Consider the following 19,803-nt stretch of genomic DNA (forward strand, 5'->3'; position numbering starts at 1 on the left):
ATAAAGGTTACTATGGGATCAGATAACAGTTCAATTCCTAGTTTGACCTTTCGTTTTAAACACTCAGATTACTTGCAGATGCATTGTTGTCCCCGTGGACATGCTTAATCACTGTGGAGACATCCTTGTCAGTAAAAACATTTGGTGACACTTTACAATGAGGTTCATTAGTTAACATGAACCAAGAATGAGCAATACTTCTACAGCATTTATTCATATTAATGCTAATTTCAGCATTTACTAATGCATTATTAAAATCACAATGCACTGTGAACTTACATGAACTAATAATGAACGACTGTATTTTTATTAACTAACATTAACGAAGATTAATAAAGAGTGTAATAAATTCATTGTTCATTCATACATTAATGTTAACAAATGACACCTTATTGTAATGTGTTACTGAATATTTTAAGCAAAAAAGTGTGAAAATATGATTAAATGTGTGTTTCTGGTACACAAAATGCTATTAAATTATCCCTAGCAAAACAGTCAGCCTTTTTTTTACCTTTTATTAGGACATGACAGTGTAGAGTGGACAGGAAGTGAAGTGGGAGAGAGAGAGAGAGAGGGGGGGTGATGCCAGTAATGCATTATGTTGTTGCTCTAGCCTATCAGCGCCGATGTAGTCATCCATTTTGTTCCAAAAATATTATGTTATGCTATGAAAATTGCTTATGAATTTGTATGATGTGATTTGAATGAAAATGTACGATTTTTAGAAAAACGTAGGCATGAAGTCTCACCCATACCGGTCAACACTCCTGTTTTTCCCTGGAGTCTCCTGTATTTTTCACCCATCTCCAGCCCCCCTCCCATTCTGTTATTTCTCTCGGGGAACTCCTGTCATTTGTATGGCCCAAACCTAGTTAAATTAATAATCACATCAATATTTTATTCCAAGGTTGTCCAGTTGCCAGATCTTGTATTAAACATCACCTCACACAACCGACACAATAAACTCATTTCAAACCATTTGTGAACTCAACCTGGCAACCTACAACCCAGTTGCAGTCAGTGGTAGAAATGGAAGGAGAAGAGTCAAGCGGTGCTCTGGCAAAGAACAGCTGGACTGGGGCCTGTACCATGAAGCTGGATTAGCTGGCTAGCCAGGTAAGTTTCAGTTTAGTTTGCACCAATCCTGGATTTTAGGTACCATGAAAGTGGCTTGGTTTTTAGCTGTGTTCGTTGCCATAGTAACTTGCACTCCACAGATAACCTGCTCCGGGCAGGTTATGTTCTGGGTTAGAGATCTCGAACTGAAATTAGACCAATCAGATGTGAGCAAAGTGACATGTCTGACACACACAAAAAAGTAACTCCCCCAGTTTCTCTTGCTCCAAATAAAAGAGCACTACTAAAAAAATAATAAAAAATTGTCCAAGGCTCATGATTGGCTTTTCACCATGATGTCACACATTCATGTGCACATGCTCCACAAACTCAGGATCAAAGCCTGAGTTGATGATCAGCATCATGGTACCAACAAAGCTGGAGTGGAGTGGTTTGGTTTTGTTAACTCGAAACTAATCCTGTAACTCTGAATTTGTTCATCTACCATCATGGCCCCTGGTCTCCCAGATTTTGGTACCCAAATGTTGACAGGTATGGTCCCACCCCTAAACCTAACTGTCAGCAGGGCATAATCACATTGTATAAAAATGTACAAATTCATACGAATTAGCCACCAATTCATCAAAATCGGACAGTTACAAATTGCCGATTGAGAGTGTTTTGCAAGCATTATATTACTGGCTTTCAAGTTGATTGTTAAACTTTCTTCAATTATACAGATGCAGAGGTCTTGAAAGAGAGAATCTGTGGACAAATAGCATACACAGTCCAGTGTTGTAAGCAGATCTAGTTGCCTTTGGTCTATGTTTCACAAAGGAAGAAGATAACACATTTGGCTTTCGCTAATACAACATAGATGCTTTCAGCTGGTCCTTCCTGAGCGGTCTCTGGCTGACGCAAGCGCGCACACACACACACACACACACACACACACACACACACACACACACACACGTCAGAGATATGTCATGTTTCTGCAAAATTTAAAGCAGAATTGCATTTATTTCCCAGAATACACTGATTCAATTCCTGAAAACTGTTGAGCTGAGAGAAATTTTTCAAGAAAAGTTTGATTGAACACCAAAATGTATCAGTTATAATATGTATTTTATGTTCCTGTTAGTCCCTTCTTGTTAGAATAGCAATAGGCTAACAATAAACCCAATTGGAGTCAAGCCACTTCATGTAAGGAGCACTGTTTTTATGACTGCTTTTATGACTTGCTTTTTGGATTTATCACATGAACCAATCAAAGCTTTTTATTGGCATCTAAAGTGCTTCAAATCAGTCACTTAAGAACTTCAGTTTCAGTTCAAGTACACTTCATTTGCTGCTTTCTGCTCAGTGTAGTGCACAGTCAAGTGTGCAAGTCATTCAAAGTATATTCCACTGACCGTGAGTGCAGACCGGTGCATTCGTCGCATGTGCTCTACCTAGTTGAGCTTTCGAACACTGTTGTCCATGAGGATACAAAAGTCAAGCTGCATGCGGACATTGTGCATTGAGATTTGTGCCAAATTTACATTAGACTGACTTGAGCCTGAGCCAACATGGACATGGGAAGTTTACAGTTCAGTGCGTAAACCAGGGGATCTCCAACCCTGCTCATGGCGAGCTACCGTCCTGCAGCTTTCAGCTCCAACACAAATCAAACACACCTGAACCAGCTAATCAAGGTTTTCAGGGTTACTTGACAGGCAGATGTGTTGGATCAGGGTTGGAAATGAAGTCTGTGGGACGATAGATCTACTGAAGCAGGGCTGGAGATCCTTGGTGTAAACCATTCCACTGTGAGAGTGGACTGACGCATTCAACAGACCGCCTGTCTCAAAACCCACACTTGTGGTCTTTGCACTTGACTACCTACTTGACATATTTCCTGTAGTTGGCTCAAGTGTTCAAATGGGTGTGAAGACCACAAGGCAGGCTATCTGTAGAACATTTGACTATCCAATGGGACACACTTACAATATAATGTAAAAATGTAAGTAAAGTTTTCAGAGCTTCATTTACACATTGTCTAATTTGCACTTTCCAATAAACTTCTATATGTATATTTAGTAGTCCCTAAAACAGATGGCACAATTTAGTAATTGTGGTGCTTCTAATTAAATAAAAAGCAGTTGATAATAAATGATAAACATACAAAATAAACATACTCTCCTTTGCACCAATAAAACACTACAACACTTTACAGTTTGCTACCAAATTATATGTAATATCTAATTAACATACAATGGAATATTTCCTTGACATCTTGCGATTTCAGGGCATGTGAATACCTGAACATGATGCCCGATGGCATACGCTTAGCCTCGAATACTGGTCCGAAGTGTGGAGTGTGCGTTAAGGGTCCTGAGTTGTGGCATTTTGGGGTTTTTAAGACCTGGGGCAGTTTTGTGCACGTACGTCCTGTTGTGGACACGCTCTCTCAAGTGCCCAAGATCAAAAAAGTGGTTTTTGGACAGGCCCCATGTGTGTTGATGCCAGAATTGGAGGCTGCATATTAAAGGATTAGTTCACTTCCAGAATAATAATAAAAAAAAATTCCTGTTAATTTACTCACCCCCATGCCATCCAAGATGTCCATGTCTTTCTTCAGTCGAAAAGAAATTAAGATTTTTGAGGAATACATTCCAGGATTTTTCTCCATATATTGGACTTCAATGGTGGCCAACGGGTTGAAGGTCCAAATTGCAGGTTCAATGCAGCTTCAAGGAGCTCTACATGACCCCAGTCGAGGAATAAGGGTCTTATCTAGTGAAAAGATTGGTCACTACAATGCACGTCCACAACTTCACTCATTACGTAGTCACGTTGGAAAAGTCACGCATGACATAGGCTTAACTTACCCAAAAGTAAACTTACCCAGCGTTTACAAAGCAAATGTTCAAAGACTAAATCAAATGCTCTTTACAAAAAAACACAAAGAAAAAAAAAACGTTAAACAATGAATTTGGACAATTTTGAAGTTGGAGGAGAAAACCAGATGAAGTTCTACTTCTGCCTATGTCACATGTGACCTTTTCAGCGGGATTTCGTAATGTGAAAAGTTGTGGACATGCATCACAGAGCTAGTGCAAGATGAGCATTTATGGTTAAAAAGTATACAGTATAAATGTTTTATTTTTTTGAAAATGACAGCTCGTTTTGCTAGGTAAGACCCTCGACTGGTATCATGTAGAGCATTGAAACTGCAATTTGGACCTTCAACCTGTTGGTCCCCGTTGAAGTCCACTATATGGAGAAAAATCCTAGAATGTTTTCCTCAAAAACCTTAATTTCTTTTCGACTGAAGAAAGAAAGACATGCACATCTTGGATGACATGGGGGTGAGTAAATTATCAGGAAAGTTTTATTCTGGAAGTGAATTAATCCAAAGAATACTTGGTAAAATTGATATTACCATAACATATGTACAAAAATATACAAACCTTGTATAAACGGTAATATGAGTTTCACATGATAGCTATTGCTGTATTGTGTATTTTAATATGACTGAGATGCTTTGAGCATTAAATATCCAGGCCCGAAACTACTGTAAACAACGCAAGGTGCGATTCCACTACAGTACAAGACAATTTTTTTATTGAATCTGGTATGAGGTGACAATAATAGTTTTAATACATTTTTACATAAACACTCTGAACTAAAGGTTAAACATGCATTCATCTGCTTTGCTTTTTGAGTGCTTGCCCGCAGGGTTGTCACAATGCCAAGGCCTGCAGGAAATCTGCAAATGCAAGGTACAACACAGCTGAGGATTCAGATGCTCAAAACAGCTCAGCTTGAAACATAAAAACATGTCCCGAGAGCTCGTCCCCCGTGGACATGTCTAAGCGTCCCCCATGGACGCTTCTGCTAGAAGGACACTGCCATGCTTTAACTCGACATCTCCGGATCTAGTAACTCTGCAACCTTGCCTTAGGATCTGCTAAGACAAGCCCAGCTTTATCCATCGTTAACAACAAATAACTTACTCTTTGATTGGTTTCCTTTGGACTTCCTCATTCCCAAGGGGCCGATTAGACGACATAATCTGTAGGGCACACTCACGTCTGCCAATAGCTGGTTGCAAAGGAGGTGTTGTTTTAGGGAACAGAAACAGAGGTATGGTCCACTTCCAAATATGGTCCACTTTCAGGCCAAGGGTGGGGGGCAGGAAAAATCCCCCTGAAGCACAGGATGCACATGGACAGACCATGACAGCTAGAATAAAGCAGGATATGGAGAGAGAACGAAAGGAAGAGAGGATTGTAGGACGCAGCTGAAGTTAGATTAAATAATTCCTGTTTTGCAGGGCTGTTTTTGTGTCCCGTTGTTGTAGTGCACCGTCCAGGAAGCTGGAGAAACAGTGCTGTCGTCAGAGCAGTTGACTGGTAGATAGCAAAACACCTGCCAAATAAAACACATTAGTCACTTTAGTTAAACTACATTTACTGGAGAAAATGGAGTGGGCTTTACTTTCTGCCATGATGGGAGTAGCTGGTTGTTGTCAGTACATTGCATTGCAGTTGTTAGGGTCTTCTGGGTGGTTGCTAATGTTGGGATGTGCCATACGGTTGGTAAGGGCATTGTTAGGGTCTTCTGGATGGTTGCTAATGTTGGGATGTGCCATACGGTTGGTAAGGGCATTGTTAGGGTCTTCTGGGTGGTTGCTAATGTTGGGATGTGCCATACGGTTGGTAAGGGCATTGTTAGGGTCTTCTGGATGGTTGCTAATGTTGGGATGTGCCATACGGTTGGTAAGGGCATTGTTAGGGTCTTCTGGATGGTTGCTAATGTTGGGATGTGCCATACGGTTGGTAAGGGCATTGTTAGGGTCTTCTGGATGGTTGCTAATGTTGGGATGTGCCATACGGTTGGTAAGGGCATTGTTAGGGTCTTCTGGATGGTTGCTAATGTTGGGATGTGCCATACGGTTGGTAAGGGCATTGTTAGGGTCTTCTGGATGGTTGCTAATGTTGGGATGTGCCATACGGTTGGTAAGGGCATTGTTAGGGTCTTCTGGGTAGTTGTTATAACATTGCTATGCAGCAGGAGCGTTTCATCGCGATATGACTGGATAGGACTGGTTATGTTCAGCTGTGATTGGTTCATGTGATAAATCCCAAAAGCAATTTAATGGTGCTAATGAGAAGACTAATAAAAAAAAGTAAACAACTCACACACTTAGGCTGTTTTCACTAGTGCGTTTTCATTTTAAAACACGACTTTTATTTTCGACCCTCGAAAAATGGAGACTTTCGAAAACGCTGCAGATCCCGTTTTAGCTTGAAAAAGTCATGTGGGCTACTTTTCAGTATAAACGGACCAAAACGGAGACTTTTGAAAACGATGGCGTGGCTGCCCACATTCACTCTGCGTATCCTTGATGACCGTGTAAACAATAACATCATGCTCATTGTTATACCCATAGATATGTATATGTAGATGCCTCATTCGACCGCTCTCAGCATGTAGACGAGTCCGCCATGTATCTACCTATACATATCTATGGTTGCACCTGCATGAATGGTCATGTGACATTATTTTCGGTTGTGTGGTGTTGACGGGAAATCGTTTCTGTAACGCAGTGAAAACACCAGTGTAGACACACTAGTGTAAACAGGGCCTTAGATATAACACTTTTACGTCAAAATAAGGCTTACAGAGCATTAAAACATGATCTGTGGGAGTTTTTAGTAAGCTTGGTGAAATTTAAAGTACATCTCTGCATCTGTGACCAATATTTTACAAGCTTTGATGATTCGAAAAATTCAAAAATAGCTAAAAGCTAACTATTAAAAAGAATAGCTGAACATAACTTAACAAATAAAATATGTTGTTTAAATTGTTACTGCATTGAGTTATTATTTTGGTATAAATGTAAAATGCTTAAAAACAGTAACTTAATGAGATTCATACTTGTCTTTAATAAATAGAATATTGATTACATTGTTAATGTAAAAATATATATAAAATAGATTTTTTTCTCTGATAGTGTAAGTAATGTTTATGGTTTCTTTTCTACTTTGCTGTTCTGAATGGTTACTGGCCTATTGCTTAGTGGCTGAAGTGTTTTGGCTGGTTGTTCAGCACATTTTTATGCAGTTGCTAAGCAGATGCTTATTGGCCCGTGTTATGGTTCAAGGTCAGGTGGACTTTTTTGCATGTTTTATAACCCAGCATATAACCATGAATTTTACACAAGCACACATTTTATTCAGACAATGATATTCTTTGTCATTATTGACTTTTGATCTCATATTCAAACAAGCGTGTTATTATTAGTACCTTCATATCTTCATTACATTCATTTATTCAAATGCTTTTCCAAGTACTGCTGGAACTCACGCCTCACAGATATTTGAGACAAACAGGTAAGTATGTGAAATAAGAGAACAAATAAAAGAGAGGATTAACAAACCCAAAATAGAAGAATTACAGACATGAGTTCGGCACTGTTGGGCTTCGTTTGCACAAATATACATGACACACAGTAGGACTTCTCATCTTCTGCCAGTCTGATCCAAATATTGTGGAAAAAATTGTTTTATATAGCCAATATACATAAAATGATACAAATAACTTGTCTTAAATAGTTTGAAATTACTTTTTTTTTTTTTTTTTGTATTTTGTAGTATGATGCAACAGGACATTTTTGTATAAAATGTATTTAATGCACAACAATTCGTGACTTCAAAGCACAAAACGAACCTAAAATCGAAAAACAACAGGTATAAACATCAATCTGTTAGCTCAATTTTTACCTGTATTAGTTTCTTCTACCAGGTCTATTTTACAAAGCACACTCATGCAAAAAAGAAAACCCCTTCGTTCTTCTTTGTTTTGACATCTATCTGCTTCCTTTGAGCGAGGGTGGTCGAGGTTCAAGAGTAACAAAGCAGGAGCAGAGCGCCAGGCGTTGGAAGGTTGTGGGATAATGAAAGCACTTGTTGTGATTATTGCCCAAGTGTGTTGTGTTACAGAGGTGCTCTGTGGCAGGGGCTGAAAGGCCCTCCTAAACCACAATCCTCAGCTTTGTTCCACAGGCCCACGGCCGTCTCTGTTGGCCTGACTGCGATAAAAAACTTGGATGCTGTTACAGGAAGTTGGATGCTCCTCTGGCAATAGCCTTCTCCTGCTGAAAGCTCTTTTTTACTTTCTTTGAGATTGGCTGCCTGGAAGGTGAAAAGAAGGTACGGAATATTATAAACACGCTCGGCATGTTTAGAACTGGTTTAGTTTCTCTAATTAGCGGTTAACCCATTTATCCCTAAAGAGGGTGGAGGGGAGAATTTTGTTGTTTATAAAAAGAATAAGAGTATAATCAGTCACTGTAAAAGATTATTACATTTACAGATAAACCATGAGACGGGCATGTGAAGTGATCAATCATCATCATATTTCAGACAGCTGTTCAGAGACCAGATAAATAATACACGTCTTTTAAATTATAGCACAGACGCAACAGCATACCATCATGATCATATGGTGAAGACATATCCACATTACATTTTCCATTGAGGAAAAATTTTACTTTTAAGATCATTAAGCTGTGAAATTATTTCACCAAAATTCTCGTTTTTCATTTATTTAATTTACTATAGTACTACTATAATGCAGTGCCATAACCGCCATAGACATTGATTGATTTTGCTGTCCGCCCCAATATTTGACATTCTTGCACTGCTGCACTCCATTACGCAGTACTCTGTTGGTTGTTTCAAAGTTTTTACATTTTTAGGCTGATCTGCCTTGGGGGTCTGACAACACACGTCAATGTCAAAATGATTGAGATGGCTAATCAACTCAAAAGTTGGCGGGGTTTACCGTTCACAAGGAGTCAGTTTAAAGTTGAAAGAGAGGGCAAGGCAAGGCAAGGCAAGGCAAGTTTATTTATATAGCACATTTCATACACAGTGGTAATTCAAAGTGCTTTACATAAAAGAAGGTGAAATAGACATTAAAATCAATAAAAACATGGAAATAAGAATAATAAAAACAAGGAATTTTAAAATGATATAGAAAATGATTTAAAATAAATTTAAAGAAAATGATTATACATAAAATTAATTGCAGTCAGTTGGGACATATAGCACAATGCTCATTCAAATGCACAGTTAAACAGATGAGTTTTGAGTCTTGATTTAAATGTGGCTAATGTTTTAGCACATCTGATCTCTTCTGGAAGCTGGTTCCAGCTGCGGGCCGCATAATAGCTAAACGCAGACTCCCCTTGTTTTGTGTGAACCCTTGGTATTTCTAACTGACTCGATCCTAATGATCTGAGTGGTCTGTTTGGTTTATATTGAGTGAGCATATCAGCAATATATTTAGGTCCTAGGCCATTGAGTGACTTATAAACGAGTAAAAGTACTTTAAAATCAATCCTAAATGTAACTGGAAGCCAGTGTAAGGACCTGAGGACTGGTGTGATATGCTCAGATTTTCCGGTTCTAGTCAGAATCCTGGCAGCAGTGTTCTGGATGAGCTGCAGCTGTCTAATGGTCTTCTTGGGAAGGCCGGTGAGGAGACCATTACAGTAATCCACCCTGCTGGTGATAAAGGCATGAACAAGTTTCTCCAAGTCTTGATTGGAGACAAAACATCTAATTCTTGCAATATTTTTGAGATGATAGTATGCTGATTTAGTTATTGCTTTGACATGACTACTGAAACTAAGGTCTGTCTCCAGAATCACCCCAAGATTTCTGACTTGATTTTTCGTTGTTTGACCCCTAGAGTCAAGATATGCATTCACCTTGAGAACTTCATCTTTGTTTCCAAATGCAATGATTTCAGTTTTCTCCTTGTTTAACTGAAGAAAGTTCTGGCACATCCAACTGTTAATTTCATCAATGCATTGGCAGAGGGAGTCAATGGGGCTGTAGTCATTTGGAGATAAGGCTAGGTAAATCTGGGTATCATCAGCATAGCTGTGATAGGCAATTTGGTTCTTCCTCATTATCTGACTTAGTGGGAGCATATACAGGTTAAACAAGAGCGGTGCAAGAATTGAGCCTTGTGGGACTCCACATGTCATGGCCGTCCACTTAGACTTATGCTCTCCTATACTCACATAATAACCTCTCCCTTCTAAGTATGACCTGAACCATTTGAGTGCCATCCCAGAAAGCCCGACCCAGTTTTCCAGTCTCTCTAAAAGTATGTTATGATCGACAGTGTCAAACGCAGCACTAAGATCTAGTAGTACCAGCACTGATATTTTGCCAGAATCAGAATTGACGCGAATATCATTTATTATCTTAATGAGTGCTGTCTCTGTGCTGTGATGTGCTCGGAAACCAGATTGAAAATTGTCCAGGTATCCATTTGACTTTAAGTAGTTGTTCAGCTGATTAAAAACTACCTTTTCAATAATCTTACCTATGAAAGGAAGATTTGATATGGGTCTATAGTTGCTCAACATGGTGTTATCAAGATTGCGCTTTTTCAGAAGGGGCTTAACAACTGCAGTTTTAAGGGAGTTTGGAAAAGTCCCAGAAAGAAGTGAGGCGTTCACCACTTCTAAGAGATCAGCTTCTAAACAGTTAAGCACATTTTTGAAAAAGGATGTGGGAAGTGTGTCAAGATAGCAGGTTGAAGATTTAAGGTGCTGTACTATTTCTTCCAAAATTTTGTTATCAATTTCTTTAAAAACACACATAGTCACTTCTTTTTGATTTGCGGTTGAATCTGTGTGACCTCTGCATAACTTGAGGATGTGCCAATCTCCTTTCTGATATTATTGATCTTCTCAGAAAAGAAGGAAGCAAACTCATTGCATTTGCTGTCGGAGAGCATTTCACTGGGCGGTAATGATGCAAACTACTTTTCTTAGTTTATTTCTTAAATGTGGCCAGAAAATATAATATTGTTTTAATACGGTGGATCCTCCAGGTGGGCTCGGAATAATTTAAAATGAAAGTATATTCAATTCCCTAATTGTATGATTGATATGTTAATTTTAAAGCTATTTAAAAAATAACAGCACCACCTCTCTTGTGCATGTTCTGAGTTGATGTCCTGTGTTTCGGAGCAGCTCAAGCCGTTTCTCATCGCGCTGTGTGAAATACAGACTGAACGGTGGCTTAAAACACCCGACCACTGATATGCAAACTACAGCTCTTGGCTGGATAAATCAACCCAGTGTCGCGCTAATAAGGTTTTGATTGATGACAGTTGTAATCAAGGTAAAGACGATTACAAGAGTCATGCATTAGGCGCGTGCTTATCTGTTATTTAAAATGCGAAAACTAACCGTGTATGTGCACTTTAAATGGTTTAAAAGTGTTCCAGTTTAAATGGTGATTACCGCGTGAGGCTGCTGTTTTTTTTTTTTATTGTTTTGTTTTTCGTGAGGCTGCTGTTGCGATATGAAGATTGTAAGTTACGTTATCGCTACATTAGTTTGCTACCCTTTGTAAAAATGCTCCTCAGTCTCGACCTTAACATTTGTATTACATATCAGTAAGCTATTACGCGGACATGAAGTCGATTTGAGAACTGTTCAACCTACAAGTAAAGCATACCGTTTAATGTACAGTAATATTAGTATCACTCAGCTCAAGCCATAGCTAGCGTCAGCCTGCAACAGCCTGTTTCAAGACGGAGAAACACCTTGCGTTTAGCCCGTCAGCTGCTTCCATGATTCAAGTGCTAAAATGAAGATTTACAGTGGTTTATTTCCCCTGACTAAATTCATGTAACATCTTAACAACAACCCTTGTTGATTGTAGACCGTAGTTGTCGCTCAAACGTCTTTTAATCCTATAAAGGTGTTTATCCTTGAATGGTGCACTGCAAAAAATGCTTTTCTACTTTTTTGTTTTCAAACTCAAAAACTTTGAGTTTTTGTCTTGTTTCTTGTCCAAATATATCTAAAACTTCTTAAATCAAGAAGCAATTTCTAGACAAGTAAAAATTATTGTCTTGTTTTCAGAAGAAAGTCAAAATTAAGTGAGCAAAATAATGGGGTAAGCAAAATAATCTTATTTCAAACTGAAAACAAGATTATTTTGACTGATTTAAGAATTATTAGATAATTGATAATTAAATAAAAAACACCTTAGCAACCACACAGCCATGGCCCAGCAACCACCTACAACACTCTAGCAACCACTCTGAGTAACTTAGCAACGAGCCAAAACACCTTAGCAACCACCCAGAAGACCCTATCAAACGCTGAACACCCCAACAACCATCTAGACACAACACCTTAGCAACCACCCAAAACACTGTAGCAACAACCCAGGACACCCAGGTAACCATTTATGCTCTATGAATTACCTGCCACTTTACAACTCAGAAATCAAGAATGCCTTAGCAGCCTCCCACAACACCATATCAGTCACCCAGAATGTTCTTTCAAACACCTAGCAACAAACAAATCACCTTACCAACCACCCAGAACCCCTGTCAATCACTCAGAGCGTCCTAGCCACCACCCAAAACACTGTAGCAACAACTTAACGAGAACCCAGAAAACTCTAACCACTTATCAACATCCCAGAATACCATATTAATCACCCAGAGCCCCTTAGCAATCACCCAGAACACCTCAAATGCCTGGAAATATTCCAGAACACTCTAGCAACCACCCCAAACAAGGTAACAATCCAGAACACCCAAGCAACAACCCAAAATACTGTAGCAACCACCCAGAAAAATCTAGTAACCACCCAAACCCTGTAGCAGAACACATAAAAGGCCATAGTAACTACCTAAAAAGAACACAGAACACCCTATCGATCACCCATGACACCCTAACAACTACCCAGAACACCTTAGCAACCATCCAAAACACCCTATCAATCACCCTGAATGCATTAGCAACCACCCAGAACATCAAAATCACCTAAAAACATTCTAGAACACCCTAGTAACCACCCAAACACTGTAACAATCCAGAACACCTTAGCAACTACCCAGACACTGCAGCAGAACACCTAAAACACCATAGCAAGAACCTAAAAAGAACCCAGAACATACTATCAATCACCCAGGACACCTTAACAACCATCCAGAACACCTGAATGCATTAGCAACAACTTAGAACATCTTAGCAACCACCCAGAACATCTTTAACACAAAAAACATTCCAGAACAGCCTAGCAACCACCTCAAACATGGTAACAACAATCCAGAACACCTTAGCAACCTCCCAAAACATCATATCAATGATCCAAAATGCCCTAGCAACAAACACCTTTCCAACCATCAAGAACACCCTATCAATCACCCTGAATTAATCAGCAACAACTTGGAACACCTTAAACACCTAAAAACATTCCAGAATGCCCTAGCAACCACCCAAACACTGTAACAATCCAGAACACATTAGCAACCACCTAAAACTCCATAGCACCAACCTAGCAAGAACCAAGTAACAGCCCAGAACACCATAGCAACCTCCTAGAACACCATGTCAATCACCAGAATGCCCTAGCAACAAACTCTACCAACCACCCAGAACACCTTAAACACCTAAAAACATTCCAGAATACCCTAACCGCCCTAGCAATTACCGAAAAACTGTAAACAACCACCTAGCAACAGCCCAGATCCTAGCAACCACATAGAAACAACAGAGAATGCCCTAGCAACCACTCAGAAGACTAAGAAGAATTGGCACACACTAGGTTCAGAGGAAAACACATATGTTCCTCATTTGCAAGTCACTTTGGTTGAAAGTGTCTGGTGAATTAATAAATGTATTTATGTACAAATGATGGTAATTCCGCAGAAGAGAACCTAAATCTGATTAGAATTAAATGATCACTCACTTATATTATTTGGGTTATAGCAGTCTAAGTGTAACTTGTTAAACCAAGTACCCTTCACTTTCATCAGCTAATTGAAATGAAACGTTAATGCATATGTTAAGACGTCTTCGAATCTCCAAGACACACTATGGTTTGACGTCACGACACACTCAGCTGTCCTGCAGCTGTTCTTCATACTGCTTGACATCTGTTCCAATAAAAACAAGAACAAATGACTGAATGAGAGAGTCAACAAATAAAGACACAAAGTGTTCCCTTATCTCAAGTCAAACATCTTCATATTTGCATTAATAATCATTGCTTTCTATTTTTCTTAAATATTATCACCACTGACTGTCTTAAAGCCTTTGAGATTACTATTTATAAAAATCCACTTTACTCTCTTATTTAATTTAGTCATCACTTAATGTAAAATAATGTGAGCCTAAACTGTTAACAACTCCTAACCCAAGATTTCCTGTGTGGAATCCAATACTCTGGGAACACCGGTCGACCTAAACTACAAGATTTCCATTAAACCGGTTCCGTTCATTGTTCAAATGTGATTTATATGTTGATCAAATACGAGCACAAGGAAGCAACATGTTTTATGAAGAACATGAGACACAAACAATCCATCACAAGAAAAACGAGGTTTTGGCTGTCAGAAAAATTGATAAAATACACCAAATTTTGTATGGTGCTCATTATTGGCAGGGTTGAACTTCATATTTCCTCTCTGTAAATACAATTCTGTGTAAATGTAAAACAAAATAAAAAATACTGTATTGTTAAAATGATTAATTAGTATTAAAATGCAAAAATAAATGAATAAAAATCAATTTTTTTAACAAAAAAAAAAAGTGTTTAAATATACTAGCTCACTAAATCAAAAGTGAACAGAACAACCAGTGTAGTCTGAGTCCTGAAAGAATGACTCTTAAGAGTTGGCTCATTTTATTGAATCATAAACATAAAACACCATCAGTGTAGTCTGATTCCTGAACTAATGAATATTATAATTTGGTTCTTTTTAGTTGAATCAAATGCATACGTTGCAATAGTATTGCTAAGTCCTCGGTTGTCAGGCTACGTTAATACCGTTGTCGCAGGTTTATTATTATTATTTTTTGTAAGTCCGCAGGTTGAAGCGAAATACCCCTCCTTCCTGCTAAACAATTTTTACTGAGGTAGAACCCCCGCAAGGAGGTTTTGATAGCCATTTCCCGCAGGAATGTGATTGGGATAGTTTTGAATTCCAGTTGGGTTGGTTTTGTTACGCAGACTTGGCAACCCCGCATTGCAACTTGTGTCATCTGATTGCTACACAAATTACGCACATTATGATTAATTTTGAGTGTAGTATTTTATAAAATTGAATATTGTATTGTCATTTCTTATTGTATAGCTTGTTTTATTATTAATTATTTAATGTACTGTTAAGGATTGCATTTATTTTGCGTCTAAAAAATACTTTTAAAAGTATTAGTTTAAATAAGGAATAATTGATGACGGGCCGTTGATTTCTTAGAAAATAATGCACACCTGAGGTCGCTATGCCGTGACACTTCGGGTCTGCATTATTTTATAAGAATTCAATGAACCGAAGTCAATTATTCTGCTTGTACTACGGTTACCACACCTCAAGACGTCGATCAGATGATACTTTTAGCTTCGTAAAATTACGGCTGAACCCCTGAGGTCACATGGATTATTTTCCCGATCTCCTTGCTATGTTTCTGGACCTTGATCGTGTAAGGATCCTTGCTGTCTATGGAGGGTCAGAGAGCTCTCAGATTCCATCAAAAATATCTTAATTTGTGTTCTGAAGATGAACAGAGATCTTACGGGTTTGGAACAACATGAGGTTGAGTAATTAATGGGTGAACTATCCCTTTAAGGACATACAGAGTAATGTGAACTGGAACTGTTAGCGACAGTTTTTAACCGTAGTAAAATCACGGTAAGGAATGGGCTGTCATGGTGTCTAAGAGCCCACAATTATGACACACAACATATGGTACACATGAGAATAAAAGTATATAACAAAGGCGTGTTTACTTAAACTGTAAACATACAAATGGTCAATCAACCATCAGATTTCAATTTCGCAAGGTTGGTCTTCAAACATGGGTGGGATTGGTGTGTGATCTCATAGATAAGTTTTGTTTGAGACTGTCAGTTTTGATGGGGAAGTCAAGTGAAATACTCACTCTGTTGGCTGGGCCGCCCGCCGGAGCCCCCTGACGACCCGGGCCTACTGCAGCTCTGCTGGGGCTCGCTGTTGGAGAACTGGGGGGCCAGCGGGGGCAGACGAGACCTGGCAGAACTGCCTGCGTCACTGTCAGGGGTGCGAGGAATCTTAGGCCGGCTTGCAAAGCCCACGTTCTGGCCACTAGAAAGGAAAGAACGAATGAATGATACCAAGTCTACATTTAAACTTTTCCTTCGTCCAGTGCTGCTCAGAGTGACTAGCAGACGAGCTTCTCAATCAAATATATCTAGTTGAAGAATTTATAGACATTTTATTGTAACACACAGAATATATACAATGTGTGTGTGTATATATATATATATATATATATATATATATATATATACATATATACACACACACACAAGAATAGGGTCCTTAAGGCTCTTTTGTGTATAAATTTTAGCTAAAAATATAGAAATGGCATTTTAGCTTAATAAAGCTAAACATTAACTTGACTATTTACACAAGTTAAACTATTTCAGCAACTCAAAATGTATTTCAACAACCAACAGAGTTAAAAAAAAAAAAATTACAAAAAAGTTATTTTACCGATCATATGTGTGGAAATGTTTTCAAAGAATGAGGCAGGAAATATATTATTTGTAGCTTTCTATACGATGTTAACAATTCAAGTATTTCTCATATTCCAAACTGTTTTCTGTTAAACCCAAATTATACTTAGGTTTGGTGTGAAATGCTTAACATCCTCATCTAGCAGCTGTGCTCTTTTATTTTCTTCAGTAGTTATGAGTGATAAAAATGTCTTTGTACACATTTAGACTAGAGATACAAGGACATCTATTGTTGTTCTGTCTCATCCGTTTCTTTTTTGAAACAATGGGCCAGGACAATGCAAGCCTGTTATCACCACTGAAAAAAATATGAATAATAATAATACATAAATAAATAAAAATGTAATTGCGACTTTATCTCTCAATATTCTGACTCCCCCCCCCCCCGCACAGAATTGTGAAAAATAAACTCAGAATTGCTAGATTTTAACTCAACCCATTTCATCCCACACATTAAAGGTAACTGCAACTTTTTTTTTCTTGCAATTGAAATTTCTAGTTTATGTGTCATAGTTGTAACTTTTCAGAATATGCATTGGTGAAGCATTGGCGTCTTTGTTTCCATATTTGAGTTTGTTCCTATCCTGTTATATTTCCCCTTGTGGCAGTTTTGAGAATGCAACACGTTCTTACATTGCATTATGAATTGCATTCTAATTTATTTTAATAAATGCAATAACACATAAAACATACCACAATTATATTTAGCATGCATAGTTATGGTCCGTTCACACAAAATGGGTATTTCCATTTAAAAACACAAAATCCAGGGTAGTGCAATGAAAAAACACTTTTATTAAATTTATTTTAACTACTTTTAATTTGTGCACCATGTTTTTAGAATGTACAATACACTACAAAATATGTGATTTAGTGGTCAAACGCATCTGTCTAGCGTATATGAACAAAAAAAAAACAATAGAAATGCGCAGTGGAATGCAAAAACGCGTAAAAACATTGCGTGTTCGAACAGCCCCATCCGTTGCTCAGTGTCAATCCGTACATGTTTTAGTAAAAACATAACAGAATGACACTGAGCATGCATAGTCTGAGCACCAAGTATTTAGAATGTGTTGTGCTTGAGACACACACAGTCACACACACAGGCACGCGCGCTCACACTCTCTCAAACTCACTCACACACACACACACACACACACACACACGTTTGTTTTTGTGAATTGTGGGGATATTCCATAGGCGTAATGGTTTTTATACTGTACAACTGTATTTTCCATTTTCCTGTATTTCTAAACCTACCCCTTACAGGAAACTTTGTGCATTTTTAGTTTTGACGCCAGACAAAAGACACAGGCACAGTGATCAAACACATTAATCTAGCGCATGTTTCCATAGAAAAACGATGGAAATACAAAAAATTTTCGGTGTAAACTTCCCCTTAGACAAGTTTACACCTGGGGCGGCTGTTTCTGAATAAACGAGACAACAAAGAATTCAGCTTATATGCTCAATTTGGCAGTTTTTCTGCTGAATGTGGTTAAAATTGAAGCTTTATACAAGAAAATGTGATACACGTGTTCACAGGGCGATTACATCCAAGGGTCTCCAGGAGTCAGGTTGGACAGGGATTTGGGAAGGAAGGGACCTGAATCAGCCGATTGTTTAGCAGTTGTTTAATTCTCATGAAAAAGTCTGTCCTGTGGCATTGCTAACTTAAGGTTCGATGCTTCGCTCCCACCCCCAAATTCCTCTGGTCTCTCTCCAGCTTGCTGCTTTCCAGAGCCAAGTTACAGCCTGTGACACACTTGATAACACTGCATCCTGTGGGCCTTTACATTTTAGATATGTCTTGCCACAGTGAGCATGGAATGTCGCACCCGGATCTTTAAACCTCTTGGTAACGTAACTCAGTTGTGGAAGATCCCGAGATGGGTAATATTGGGCTAAAAAGACACGGAATGGGCAGCAAACCCACCTGTATGAGTGGCCGTTGTTGTTGTTCGGGCCTGGTGGAGGTACACGTCTTTCTGGGGACCCCATGAGCCCTGATTCCACAGAGGAACGCCAGCATTCCGAATCGGTTGCTGATTGGAGAAAGACCAAAAGATGTCACACACACACACCTCACACGCGGTTGACATCATTAACACACACACGCCACAGTGAAGGACCTGAGAGCTGTGTGGTCTAGGAGAGATGCTATAAGGAAATTTAATAAGATTAGCTATTAACAGAGAAAGTCAATGATAGATAAATTCAGTTGCCCCATAATTTTGATGATACAATATTATGGCTAAGACAAATGCTAAAAACGTGTTAAAAGAGGAAAGTCATTTTAAAGAGACTGAGGAGATTTGCGAAGCTAATTCTTATAATGTTTTTCTTTTTTTAATTGCACACTATTTTTAGTGTTTGTAACTGCAAACAGCTTTGAACATGACTCATCCAATCAGACTGTAGAAGCAGAACTATCTGTTATATGGTGCAGTACTGTCTGATGACTTTTTAAAGCCATAAATCCCATATACAGTCACGGCCAAAAATATAAGCACCCTTGGTAAATATGATCAAAGAAGGCTGTGAAAATCAATCTGCATTGTTAATCCTTTTGATATTTTATTTAAAAATTCACAACAATATAACCTTTCATTGGATAGTAAGAATTTAAAATGGGGGGAAATATAATTATGAAATAAATGTTTTTCTCAAACACACGTTGGACACAATTATTGGCACCCCTAGAAATTCTTATGAGTAAAATATCTCTGAAGTATATTCCCATTCATAGTCACAATTTTGAGCACTCCAGGGTGATTATGAACATGAAATTATCCAGTCATGGCTTCCGGTTTCACAGAAATATAAATAGGAGGGAAAATAAAGCCCAAATTCCCTTAAACATCCATCACAATGAGAAAAAACAAAGAATATATTTCTGATGTGCAGCAAAAGATAATTGAGCTTCACAAATTAGTGAAGTGGCTTTAAGAAAAGAGCTAGAGCAGTGAAAATCCCCATTTCCACCATCAGGGCAATAATTAAGAATTTCCAATCAACAGAAAATGTTACGAAACTGCCTGGAAGAGGACGTGTGTCTATATCGTCCTAATGCACGGTGAGAAGGAGAGTTTGAGGGGCGAAAGACTCTCCAAGGACCACAGATGGAGAATTGCAGAAAATAGTTGAG

At 38.5% G+C, this 19,803-nt stretch overlaps 1 protein-coding gene across 4 annotated transcripts in view; it reads right to left on the reverse strand.

Annotated features, from left to right (window-relative positions):
* Positions 1–4,644: 4,644 nt before the first annotated feature.
* Positions 4,645–19,803, reverse strand: part of LOC306867758 (lisH domain-containing protein ARMC9-like) — a 44,872-nt gene continuing 29,713 nt past the window's right edge. For 2 of the 4 annotated variants that reach the window (XM_079413612.1, XM_079413610.1), the window contains 3 exons: positions 18,592–18,700; positions 16,040–16,221; positions 4,645–5,472 (listed from right to left, as the gene is read on the reverse strand). In XM_079413612.1, the coding sequence (XP_079269738.1) occupies positions 5,441–5,472; positions 16,040–16,221; positions 18,592–18,700 (323 nt within the window). In that variant the 3' untranslated portion in view covers positions 4,645–5,440. Of the gene's footprint in view, positions 5,473–7,263; positions 8,241–16,039; positions 16,222–18,591; positions 18,701–19,803 lie in introns of those variants that run through there. The other 2 variants (XM_079413613.1, XM_079413611.1) reach the window with 1 other exon arrangement.

The sequence above is a fragment of the Barbus barbus genome (genome assembly GCF_936440315.1).
Source record: "Barbus barbus genome assembly, chromosome: 49".
Lineage (NCBI taxonomy): Eukaryota > Metazoa > Chordata > Actinopteri > Cypriniformes > Cyprinidae > Barbus > Barbus barbus.